We start from the raw sequence: 13,535 nt of genomic DNA on the forward strand, positions 1-13,535 counted from the left end.
GCTTGTGCCCTTGAGGGCCAAGTTTGAATTACAAGAAGTATTTAAAGAGGAAAATATCTCATCAGTTGAAGTCGGGAGTTGGTAACTTACGGCTTGCAGACCTGATCCAACCTGTAGAGTCAATGGATCCAGCCCACAGAGCTGGGAGGCTTCAGTGGCATTCTAGTGACAGGGGACTTTGTCCCTGCCATGCTGTGCTTCATCTGACCAACAAAGAGCTGTCTGGTGCTGCACACCATCTGGGTGGCAGGGAGAAGTGGTGGCAGCAGTGATACAGGCTGGATCCTAGTGCCAGCCGACCTTAGACTCCAGCTGAAACATTTCAGCTCACTACAGGAAAACGTCACCAACCACTGTCTAGCACTAGGTTGTTATATGGCTTTCTTCACCATAATATCTTGACAACCCCCAATTCAACAGCAAACAAAACACTCTCCTTTTCCACTAGTAGCCTGAATATTTCTCCTTCTCTTCCTGTTACAGTCTATAAAACACTTAAAAGCGAACTTTAAACATGTAAATTTAAAAAACCCACTTAGACCCACCTCTTGCCAGTATCCCTTTAGAGAAAAAAGTGCCAGGAACTAGAACTTCTCAGTATCACTGGAATCAGAAATTATATGTTACATCTTACCTGCTGGAAGACTCTTGGCTTCTTCTTGATCTTCTCATAAAAAAGCAGCACTTCTGATACATCTACACCTGATATTTTATGGGACGTTCCAAAAAGTTTGTCTCTAGTAGAAGGGGAAAAAACAAGGATGTGAGAGGTTTCTTATTACAAGGCTAGCTTTAATATATCTTAACTCTCCCTAAATATGCAAGGAATATACCTTTGAGAAGCATTACTTTAATACCAGTTACTGTAGTTATAGTCTATAACCCATTAAATTGTTACTCCCACACTTGACTGACATCCTATACTTGCTACCCTAAACTCTTGTTCAGTGTGGCATGCATCATTAATCAGTTGTTTCCCATGTTACCTCCCAGAACAATGATGGGTAAAGTAACATTTTGTTGAATGATTTTGGATGTTAAATACTATTAAATAAAGCTTATTATCAGTGTCAGTATCCAAATTAACCAGTTTATTTTTCTTTTTAGATAAAATGTTTTTTCTGATATCTATGGGCATGTTCAGATAAGCATGAACATGCAATTTGCAGCACTGCAGGCCCATTTCCAGTGCCGCAAATCACATGCATCATACATACAGGCATTCGCTGCAGTTCTAATTAGCAGCATGGAGGGTTTTTATGACACAGAGATCACCCCAGCACAAAAAAGTGGAAAGGCACACATGACAGCAGTGTATGCTTCCTGAAACTAGAGCCTGGCTGGTTGGAGCCACACTCTAGCTGCTGGCAAGGCTACATGTGCCTGGATCACTGCCGCTGGAGCCTCAGGAGGCCCCCAAGACACCAGATAAGGCTGCTTGGGCCAGCCAGGGCAACATGTCCTGTCCCAGAGCATGGATTCATGGGAATTCCCTGGGGATAAGTAGCAGCAGCACAACTACTACCACTGCTATCTGTCCCCAGGGAAATGTGCCTGCACACTTGTCTGGACACATTCTACATGGTGAATCTCAGCTCAGATCCTCTGCTCTCTCCATATAGTTAAAACATTGGTTACATCAATGAGAGTTAGACACATGCAAGAGATCAGAACATTGCAGAAAGAGGAAAATTCTTGAGATCCTAAAGGCAAGATCCTAACTCCCTATGAAATACCAAAGTAAAAGGTTAGATTTTCAGAAGTGCTGAGCACACGTGATTTCTACTGATTTCAAGAAAAGCTGGCTTTTTAGCATCTTGAAAAAAATCAGGCTGATTATCTAAATACAGGCGTGTTCTGTGGCTGAGAGGTCTAGGTGTTAGGCTGCTCACTGAAACAGTGCCCCCTGCTGGCTTCACATTTGTGGTTTTCATGGGGGGCTTCAATCATAGGTGCTGACTTTGGTCTTTGCTGGTGGGTGCTTTAACCCTACCTCTGGCCCTACTCACATCCACTACCTCACCATGAATCCTGATGCACTGGTTTAATTTTGCTTTCTTGTGCAGCCGTATAATGTGCTTCTGCCACCTACTGGTACCAGCTTGTAAAAGGTTGATTTCAGGGCAAAGTTCTCAGCATAACAGAGAGCTAACATGTATCATATAAAACCAAAATAGCCATGGCTCATGGATGTTAAGCACCTACTATTTTTTTTGGTGGGTGCTTGAGCCCCGGAACACCCATGGAGTAGGTGCCTATGACTTTAATCATCCTCACATCTACTGATAGAGCAATACAGCAGTGCACAGGAAATCCAGGAAACAACTTCCTGGGGCAAGTGTTAGAGAAACCAACTGGAGGCTATGTTCTTCTTGAGCTGCTGCTTACAAACAGGGAAGAATTTGTTGAGGATGTAGAAATGGATGACAACCTAGGCAGAAGTGACTATGAGATTATCGATTTCAGGATCCTGACAAAAAGGAACAAGAGCAGTGGAGTATGGACCTTGAGAGAGCAGAGTATGGACCTGAGGGAGACCCTCAGGGAACTGATGGGCAGGATCCCCTGAAAGATCAGTCTGAGGGGGAAAGGAGTCCAGGAGAGCTGGCTGTGTTTTAAAGAAACCATAATGAGTGTGCAGGAACAAACCATTATGATATGCAAGAAGAATAGCAAATATGGCAGGCAACCAACCTGGTTTAGCAGAGGACTCTTTGGTGAGCTTAAACACAAAAAGGAAGCTTACAAGAAGTAGAAGCTTGGACCGATGAATAGGGAACAGTATAAGATATTGTTCAGGAATGCAGAGACAACATCAGGAAGCCCTGCAATATATAATTTCTGGCCAATTTATACACAGCTGATTTATTATTTTGTCTCCAAATTATTGCATTTTACCTTTTTTCCAAGAAGCTTCCATTGACACAAGCCACAGATGAAAAGATCAATCTAATATTCCTGTTGATTTAAAAAAAAAATCATCATTCCAACAAGAACAGTAGTGACAAGTTTTCAGTTTGACTCCATAAAGAGGATGCATACTAACTTAACTGTTGTAAAGAACATATAAAGACCACAACAGATCATAATGCTTCTGATGCTATAGATTCCTATTGGAAATCCCTCAGTTTATCTTGTGAATCATGTTTGTACACCTAACAATGCATAGCACTCCATGGAACCCTTGAAAGAATCTTAAGGCAACCCAGGGTGCAATGGTACCTTGGTTGATTATGACTAGATTAAACAAGTGAGCATCTCGGTTGAATCTTCCTCTGGAATTGCTGTCTTAACTCCCAGTTAAGTTGTTGGTGGTTTATATATATGTGGTAAGAAAAGAGTAAAACTGGGCAGCATGACCACTCCCTATACTTGCAAATGGGACAAATGCTAGAGTCCTTATTTGTCAATGTGAGCTTTCCCTTAGCAAAGCAATAAAGAAGAGCTAGATAGAGCCTCCAAACAGCAAGCAAGTAAATGCTCAATTCTGCATCTGCCATATGCTTTGCACTGTTTCCTCTAAGATGTTTTTGAACAGAGAGAACTGTACTGGGGCAAAAAAGTATTTTAAAAAAGTTCAGAGTTTACAGTATTAATGAAAAAGAACACTAAGGTTCTGACTTACTTCTTTATATGTTCCCACTGCTGAGCATCTGAACAAGAAATCCATTTGTCCAACTTTTCATTGTTAACCACAGCAATTCCATTCAGATTAATATATGGATCCTGTGTAAAATAGGGAAGAAATTTATATGAGGTTCACGGTCCAATGGAGAAGACCTTTGCATAAAGCCAGTCCTGCTTTTGGCAGGCTAACTACAAGCAAACAAATGGCATTCCCACTGAACAACCAGTAGGTGATACTACACGTACAGAGCAATGATGGCATGACAAAAAGAGAGAAAGATTTTGCTTGTCAAGCATAATTTGGTCCATGTAGAGATGGAGAGAGGTGGGGAGAATGTTTTACTTTGGAAGAAAATTCTACTACAAGGCTGGCTGAACAGACCAGGCCCCTATTATATGGGAACAATGAGAAAGTAGAAGCCTGGGTCACCAACTATTTAGAAACATACCAAATACTTCATCTACCTTTTCCTTCAAGAACAGCACAATGCTTTGGTTTCCTTCTGCAATAATTTTAATCTCATTGCCTGAAGTACCATTCTCTGTGAAAGGATAAAAAAGAGAAGATGAGTAGAGGAGCTATTCATTATCTTTTGAAAGTTCAGTGCAAGAACATAGGATATAAAAAAAACAAAGCTCAAAAGTTAGAAGTCATCCATCCTGAAAGTGCTCCTACAAGACAATTAGTTATGATGGTAAAGTAAGTGGTAAATACATCTGTGATGGAATCCACAAGCAGCAATGGGATACTGTATACTCAGCCTCTGCAAGAGTGCAGCGTGTGAAACTAACAGCCCTGTGCAAGTTCCCAGTTAGACTTTTATAATGTTATGGGCAAATTTGTGTTAGTTTATGTTTAATATTAGAGTTGTGTTCCTGCACTGCTTTTATTGTGCTGTAGGCCTGGTGTTTCTCACTTGGCATATATTTACTTGTTACTTACATTTTGACTCCATTGTTAGCAAAATCTAATGTATTTTTTCTGACTTAACTGGATGTGGTATTTTATTTCTAAGGCAACTTAAAAAAATGTTTAGATCTTTCTTTGTCAACATTTCCTATTTAAATAAAACACACAAGATGTCTGGTCATTTCTCAGATGTCTGGAAGAGCTACAAATTTTTGAGAATGAACAATGACAGTGAAAACTGTTGCAATGATCTCAAGAACTGTCTAGGCTTAAGCAGATTCTGCTGTTCAAGAACTTAAAATTGAGTTTAGTACTTGAATAGATAGCTCTTTACTTGCTTGGTTTCACCTTCTCTAACATTACTAAACATCGCCAGTGGTTCATAGGTAAAGTGAATAGGGTAGGTTTAAATGCAACTTTTAAAATATAATATATACTAATTTTAAATTTACTTAATTAAAAAAATCCCACCTGCAGCACATCTAGTTGAATGGCAGTAGAAATAACAATGCAAGTGAACTTTAAGGTGTGGTGCTCCTTTTAGAATTGTATTAGGCTAGAGCAAGGGTATGTGAGAGAATTCAGTGGAGTCAATGGAACAAAAGCAAAAAAATGACTTGCAGTAGATTGTCCAAAGATGAATAAATGGTGGATAAACTAAATACAGAGATGCCAGATTTCTCAACACCTCTCAGAGGTCAGGCTGGGAGGTGAAGACGACATTGAGCTAAGCAACTGTAGGAATGTTTTCCCACGTCATCAGGGAAAATGCACACCAACCAGAGAAAAAGAAGGGTAGTTTTGCATTTGGAAGTAAGAGTGACTACTTTGAGTTTGCCCAAGGTGAGGAAGTTGGTAGTCAGGCACTTTGACTTGGTCTGGGATTAAATATCCCCCAGAAACTCTCTTCCATTGTATTCTTCCTTGAATGTAAGGTTCAACCATTTCAAAAGCTATTGACACTGTAGAAGAAGCTCTTTCTCTGGAATCTCTTCTCTCAACCACTCTTTTCCATCTCATCATTAAATAAAATGTACTTTTTAACAAAAACAAACCACCCAAATCCCCAAACCCACAAGCCTCCCTGCTTGGGATCCATAACCAAGAAATGCAACTTGCAAAGATCTAGTACATAAATTACCCTGGTTGTGTTTTCTACCATTCTCCTCATTCAAAGGGAGCTTGAGGGGAAGTGGTATTAACTGAGATGACTTGTCCCCGCTTCCCAGCTGCCCTTCTTCTCTGGAACCAAATGCATAGATTTTTCCCAAGGAGGAGACATAGACGAGGGTGTGCCATCTGTTCAAAGAAAGAAACTAAATCAAATATGAAAGTGAAGTTGAGCTAGTTAGGATAACACTGGGTGCACCTACATGAGATGTTTATTGTGCAGTAGACTAATTAACTGCGCAGTAAATGTTACCTGTCTATATGTGTGCCCCTACTAGGCTGGAGTAGATACAAGCACTATCCGGCTGCGGAGTAATTTACTGTGCAACAATGCACTTAGATCCTGATCTGGGAATAAATTGCTCCATTCAGCTCAGCCTGCAGGAGGCCACACTCCTGCCAGTTGCAGGAGCCTCATGGCACAGGCAACTCCTCTGCCATCTGACAGAACCACCTAGAACATGGGCTTGACCCCCTGTGCCCCCTGCCAGCTCAGGGCTGATCTAGGGTTGCCAACTGTGTTTGAAACTATTCCGGGAGGCTTCTGAACACCTGCATGCTCTCAACACACAGTGCGAGCATGCCCACATGCTTCCATATATCAGTTACGGATTACAGTGTGTAGACTTTATGTCAGGAAAGCAAATGCACATTACTATTACATTTTAAAAACCCACTGGATTACTATATACACTGGATTCAACATTTAATATTTATTTTAATAAATGACCTATCATTTATTGCCCAGTTGACTCTCAGAGGTCTCCTGGAGATTTATATCTAAGTCCTGGAGACTCAAGGGCAATCGTAAAGGGTTGGCAGCCCTAGGCTGACCCCAGAGCCCCCTGATAGCCTGGGGCAGATCCCGGAGCCCCTGCCAGACTCAGGCTGGCACCTGGGCAGCTGCAGCCAGAGCCTGGAGCTCCCCCTGGCTGCTGCAAGGGGGCAGAGCAGGGCAGGAGCAGCCCTGACCTAAACTGCTTTTCCCCAACATAATTTGCTCCTGACTTGGACACACATGTAGATGCTGTGCCTGGGAGTAGTTTACTACAGAGCAATTTGCTCTGCAGTTTATTCATGTGCATTAATAGTGCATGTAGACATGCTCACTGACAGCTACTTTTCCAGAGGAATTCACCTGTCTGATTCCCCATTAAAGATATAAGGAACCAGGTTACAGCAGGTCTGTAATCAAATCCAGAAGGTACTGCCTAAAATGAACATGAGGAAATAAAGAACAACATTTGCCTCTTCAGTTTAAGAGACTACAGTCCATTGCTTCTCCATTGTAATTTATTGCTTGCAATCTACTCTGCTTCTAATTTTCTATCTATCCACTAGAGTCAAGGCATCTGAACAATGAGTCTCAGAGATTTCTTTTTCTACCATCCTTCCATGTTTCCCATAAGCATCTCATTGCTGTTTTCAGCCTTAGAGGAAGTGGTGGTTTCTTACCCTCCACATGCAATCTGAGACACTTGTGCTCCAAAAAGTTCAGCCACAAGTCGAGGTGTCAGCTCATTCCTGGTGGAGTTGTGACCAAGCTGCCCATGCCCTCCTGCTCCAAAGGTGCACACCAATCCATCCTTGGAAAGGTACAAACAAACATCAGAGGCATGTAGCCCCAAAAGAGAAGCACATGCTAAGAAAGGCATTGACAGAGAGAAGCCAGATCCTGAAAATGCATATGCAATTTTTTTAACATTACTCATGTAAATAGTCCCACATTGATCCATGTAACACATAACATGCTATAACCTTATGTGATGAGTATAGGTGAAACACCGTATATGCAAAGCCTGATCCTGCATTTCTTGTATATGCGATTAACTTTAGCCCAGAGAGTACTCTTACTGCTTCAAGGATTTTATCCATGTGAGTAAACATAGCAAACAAGTTGCTATTCTGATTCACTGAAGCCATTCATAAGCCATCAAAGAGTAAAAGATATTATGACAGCACTGGGTGCATCTACATAAGATGTTTACTGCACAGTTAACTAATTAGCTGCACATTAAACATCTTGGCATCTACATGTGTGCCGCTATTAGGCTGGAGCAAACTAATTTACTCCACAGAAGGATAGTATTTGTACTATCCTGTCTTGATGTAAAAACTCTGCAGCAGCATGTGTAGATACTGCCCAGCTGTCTGAGGCATGAGGGTGCTCAGTGTGGGGCTGCCTGCTGGTTTTACGCAGCACAATGAGCCTAGCGGAGTAGCCCCAGACTGCTAGGCTGATCCCTGGACCCCTGCCAGCTGGAGCTGCTCTGCCCAGGCTCCATGCTGTACCTGGATAAACTGTGGAACTTACTGCTCCAGAGTTAATTGCTTCTGGGTGCACATTCAAATAGTGCACCCAGGAGCAATTCACTTGGGAGCAATAAGCTCCACAGTTTATTTAGGTGCCATAATGGCACACGTAGACTCACTCACTGGACACTGTGGTATGGTGACACAGTGCTGGGGATCACGAACCATGATGCTTCATCTACATCTCTGTAGTGATGTGCTTCCCCATTATAGCATGTTGCTACGGCAATGCAGCAGTAAAAAAAACTGCAAGCCTCCAGCATGACGCAGTACAGGCTGTTACTGTGCCATCATTTAGGACTTCGAAAAGAAAGCCCTAAATGATGGTGCAGACCATACACCATGTATGGTGCACCATACAGACATGTGTAAACTCACCCACTGCGTACTTAATTGCATCTTACTAACTTTGCCCCAGACCCTGCAAACCTGGATTTAAAGTTCCATCTTCTGTCATCCACCACTGAATGAGAACAAAACTCTGCACACAGAGTGCAAGATTTTGAGTAACTAATCTTGCAAAATTCACTTAGCAACTCTTACAGGCCATCTTCAAAACCCCCATGAAAGAAAGTAGTTCCATCCTATGGCACAAATACTAAAGTCTAGCAGCTAATACCTTATTTCTTTGAAAACAAGATCCACTTTTTAAAATTATGTCTTCTAAAAATGGCCTGTATCTGCTGTTAAAAAAAAAAAATTAAAAGCTTGTATAGCACCATAAAAATTGTATTTGTATATATGACTTTTTATTTGATGCTTGCCTTCTTTCTTAAATTGTGAGTCAAAATATTTGCACACGCAGAATTTACACAATTTACTGTTCTTGAAGGAATATGGTATGTCATTTTTCCTGGGCTGAGCGGAACTGAATGAATTCAAATTCAGACAAACCTTTGAGAGAACAGCAGAGTGCTCACCCCCACACGAGACAAATACAGTCTTCTTGTGTTCTAGGGCTGTAATATACTGAGGGAGAGCCATGTCTAGAAAGAAAACAAACAGGTAATATAGACTGACAAGGTTGCTATGAGGAAGTAAAGCTTTAGAAAAGGACTTTCAACCATCTTGGCTATTGCTCTTTTTTAATAGCATTTTTCTTGAAATATAGCTAGTTTGTTCACAAGGTGTACACCCTGACTTAGAAGATAACGTGCCCCGTCCTACCCTTTGAGCTGTTTTGCCCATATATTCATGGTAGAACTGAGACTAAAACATGAGCTACTACTCTCACACTTGGGCCTCAAAGCAGGCTCCAAAAATCTATACTTAGGATGCATATACACAAGACACTAATTCCACAATAGCCAAACAATATCGCACAGTAGTGCATCACAGCACAAACAGTGCTAATACACTACTGCACAGTATTATTAGGCTACTGCACAGTAGCATTACTAAAAAAGCGTTCACCAGCACTACTGTACAATAACTCTGGTAAATGAGCATTTATTTAGTTCTTTATTATACAAGTACTAAATAAATGTGCAATAATCACTGTGCAGTATCATCTCATGTAGATGTGCCCTCAGACACTTACATTTTTGGCCTAATTTTCAAAGGTGCTAAGCACCTGCAGTTCCCATTGACTTTGGTGGGGTTTTGTGGGTATTGAGTACCTCTGAAAAAAAATCATGTCATATATATTGTATTGTTCTGATTAGAAGGCTATTTATTTTTCCCTCCAAAAGAAGCATTAACCCCCACACTCCATATAAACTTATACACAGGATTAACCTATAATCGGACCCCCTACAGTCCTGACTTGCATACTTGCAATATGCTTGTGCATGCCATAAAAAATACTGTCAAAAACTTTTTAAAGCAGTTTTTATTCTACTATTTTTAGTGCATTTAACTCCTTAGGCCCTCTCTTTGGTTAACTGATTCTCCCATGGGATTTTGTAAGGGCAATAGCAGTCTTTATCTGTAGTTATCAATTTATATTTAGGGAAAAGCATTTTTCCTAAAATTGAAACAGAAAACACACAGTTGGCTTATAATATGAATAACATGATACTCAATTAACCCAGCTTTCTGTGTTCATATTGGAATGGGGTGGTTGGTCTTTAGTTTTCCTTTCACTTTATATTTACAGATAGCTAGCCTAGGACTTAGTTTTCCTGGCTGACCCTTCAAAGTAATATCCATTATTCTGTGACATTATCGTTATTGTCTTCTCTGGACTACATAGCCAGGATACTGAAAGGTGGCATGTCATGGAACAGAAAATTAAAGGAGGATGAATAGCATAACGTGGACTTCCTCAATCTACAGTACTCTGATGGATAATGGAAAAGGACTCTCAGGCCTGACGGCTTCATGAGCTCACATAACCAACTGCCCAATGATTCATTTTCCCTTCCAAAGCTGAACATCAAACTCTTCCTTCCATCTTCAGGAGCTGACCTAGTCTAACTTGTACATGCACAAAAGTCAGTGGGGGTTGCAGTTTCCAGGTATAATTGCTCTGCTAGTGTTTCATATTCCTAGCTAGGTTGGCAAAATCTTACTTAAAAGCTTTTGTGAATCTTTCCTTACCTTTTGTGTGCCCCAGTCCCAGCTGTCCAAAACTGTTCTTTCCCCATGAGTAGACAGCCCCTGACAGGGATAGGACAAGACAGTGAGCTCCTCCTGCAGCAATCTGAGCTACAGGGATGCCCTGGAGGTCCTTCACCAGCTGTGGCATCTTGAGGAATGTGATCTGGCTTCCGGATCCGAGCTGGCCGTGGGAATTGTTTCCCCAGGTAAAGAGCTCACCTCCTTCAAACAAAAAAAACCATGAGTACACCTCAGTTTCAAAGATAAAGTTTTCCATCTATTGAAATGCCAAGTGTGTGAGCATGAATCCAGAGCCCACATAAGACATGACAATGAGATAACCTAGCTCCCAGACCCATCAGGTGCCAACAGTAAGTTTAGCTTTGGCACTTGATTGGGTCCAGCCTCCCCTTTCTTCATATCATGACCTTCCATCAAGACCTGTCAACAATCAAATGATATTACCATGTAGGGACAAGATATCAGGTTGCAAAGAAGCACCAACAATAAATTCAGGACTAGCTGGATTCTGATTCTGAAAATCAAAAACTATACCCTACATGTTGTGATGAATAGAAATTTCCCTGATCCTCAGTGCTTTGTAACACAGCTCAACCAGAGATGAAAGCAATCATCATAGAAATTGATCATCCCCATTTTACACATATGGAAAGAGAAAGTAATTTACTCAATGGCACAAGCTAGATACAGTCAAAAAGCCCGAGGCTGAATCGATTCAATCTTTGGTTTAGTCTATGCAGCTTAGACTAACCTGCAAGCACCAAGTGAACAGATACTGGAAATGTAGCCACATGCCTGTAGGGGGCCAAGCCAGAAGCCAGGGGACACTAAAACACACCTCCACTTATGTGCACTGAATTTCGGTCGGGTTACAGATTTGAACTGGTTTCCGATCACTTATACTGATTTATGTGTAATTTCTGTCCCTAGCCATAGAGTGGCAGGGTTGGGAATAAAACGAGGAACTCCTAACTTCTAGCCTGATGCTCAATCTATAAGACAAGCTGTCTTTTGCTATCTCTTAAAGATCCAATCCTGTAATCTTTGCTCAAGCAAAAGCTTCTGGCATTGCTTCGTTAGAAACAGAGTGAGTAGAATTCAGAACAAGAGGCATAGGCAACTGGTAGGGGGTGCACAGGGGTGCACATGCCCTCCCTGGAGGGCCCAGTGCCCCCTGACGGCTGACACTGATGCTGTTGGTAGGACTGGTGCCCCCCCCAACAGGGCCTCTGCCATCGGTGGCTTCAGTGGGTGCCTCTCTAGATTCAGCAGGCACCAGTCACTCACGACAAGAGGCCTCTCATACTTTCACGGGCAGGAATAAATGACAGGAAAACATCTAGTGAGAGGTGGTAAAACAATAACCTAATCTCATGGGAAAACATTGTCTCATGTCATTCACAGGAAACCAGCATGTGCAGTTAGAGAACAGCACAGCCTGAGATACACGGATTAATACATACATGTCAAAATGGGTGAAGTGTAGCCATCTTAGACCCTTATACAGCCCTGTTACAACTGTATCATATTCAATTATTTATTTATTGATGCAACACCTCCAGAAGGTACAATATCTGCATTTCACAGATGAGGAAACTGCTGACAAAAGCTCAGCAACTTAAAAGGTATTTGGTCATTTATTACCCAATAATTTTGATAATAATCAGATGGGCAAATACCTTTAAATATCTGGTCCTGAACCTAGGTCTCTCAAATTCTACCCTAATAATCTAATCATTAGACCATCTTCTCCATTCAAGACCTGTAAACAGTTTCTCATTTAGTGATCACCATGCCATGATTTTGTTCTTGTCTAATGGTGATACTTAAAGGGCTTGCTTTTGAGGATAGGGATGTAATAATGTGACTTATTTTAGAGAATGCACTAAGGAAGGAGCTTACCTTTAGACAGTGCCATAGAATGATGGTCTCCACATGCAATCTGAACAATAGGCTTGTTTACTAAATCTTCCAATAGTCTGAGAGGAGAAAAAAGTACAGAGAGTACTATGAATCCAACATAAAGGACCCTGGTCTTAATTCCGTAGGAGCCAGCCCAAGGATCCAATTTGTAATCTTTTCTATGTTTTTCAGCTCATCTCGCCAGAGCTACTGGAAAAATATGGCCGAATTCTAACATTCCCCACTCTTCTTTTGCATATTGTTGTGGTCCAACTGAGCTGACTCCAATTTGCACCAGTGTATATATGAACGGAGGCCCAGATCTTTAATGATATAAACTTTACTTTGGGCACAGTTACAGAAACCAACACCATACAATGGTACTGTAGTTACAGACCTCCTGTAGCTCAATTAAGAACACAGTTCAACAAAAGGAGATGCTTTATATGGCCTCAGTTCCTGGCCTCTCAGTTGTCCCACTCAGAAAAGTCTGACTATTCGCAGACTACAACTCCCATACTTTCTACTACTCAGCATGACAGAATACAGTGCTTTGATAATGCATGTGATCCAGTGCTTGAATGGTCCTCAAAATACCCCATTTCTTTCTGGATTAAAAAGAAATGTTTGTAGGCTCCAAAGGGGATTCTACCCTATTCCCTCCTTTGTGACAGAAACACCTCTCAGACTACTCTACTTTTCCTGCCAATTTTAGGAAAAATAAGCGAGCCTTGCTTGTAACCACAAAGCCGTCCCCAGTGCACTACCATACAGGAATTAACACTGGCTGGGCGTTAATGATATAGATCAGGGGTGCTCAACCTCTAATCTACAGATAAGATGTGCTGTGTCATCCATCCCGTGGGATTCCCCATGGCACCAGCAGTTTGGTGGCAGGGGAGTAATAGTGCTGCTCTCCTGCTGCCAAATCCATGAGCCCACAGGAAGCCTTGAGCCCTGTTGTGCACTGGATCTGCTGCCCAATACCAACGTGCAGAGCCAGGTGGGGGCAGTGCTGTCCCAGGAGCCAATCCCAATGTGGAGATGTGGG

The 13,535-nt window shown here is 41.7% G+C and overlaps 1 protein-coding gene across 2 annotated transcripts in view; it reads right to left on the reverse strand.

Moving 5' to 3' along the window:
• LOC109321967 (E3 ISG15--protein ligase HERC5-like) overlaps window positions 1-13,535 on the reverse strand; it is a 51,562-nt gene that overhangs the window by 33,791 nt on the left and 4,236 nt on the right. For both annotated transcript variants that reach the window (XM_019552715.1, XM_019552716.1), the window contains exons 3-11: window positions 12,485-12,561; window positions 10,562-10,783; window positions 8,915-9,006; window positions 7,163-7,293; window positions 5,679-5,836; window positions 4,093-4,169; window positions 3,626-3,726; window positions 2,899-2,958; window positions 635-737 (exon numbers count right to left, since the gene is read on the reverse strand). In XM_019552715.1, the coding sequence (XP_019408260.1) occupies window positions 635-737; window positions 2,899-2,958; window positions 3,626-3,726; window positions 4,093-4,169; window positions 5,679-5,836; window positions 7,163-7,293; window positions 8,915-9,006; window positions 10,562-10,783; window positions 12,485-12,561 (1,021 nt within the window). The remainder of the gene's footprint in view (window positions 1-634; window positions 738-2,898; window positions 2,959-3,625; window positions 3,727-4,092; window positions 4,170-5,678; window positions 5,837-7,162; window positions 7,294-8,914; window positions 9,007-10,561; window positions 10,784-12,484; window positions 12,562-13,535) is intronic.

Source organism: Crocodylus porosus, unplaced genomic scaffold (assembly GCF_001723895.1).
Source record: "Crocodylus porosus isolate Cpor-Errol unplaced genomic scaffold, CroPor_comp1, whole genome shotgun sequence".
In the NCBI taxonomy this organism is placed as follows: domain Eukaryota; kingdom Metazoa; phylum Chordata; order Crocodylia; family Crocodylidae; genus Crocodylus; species Crocodylus porosus.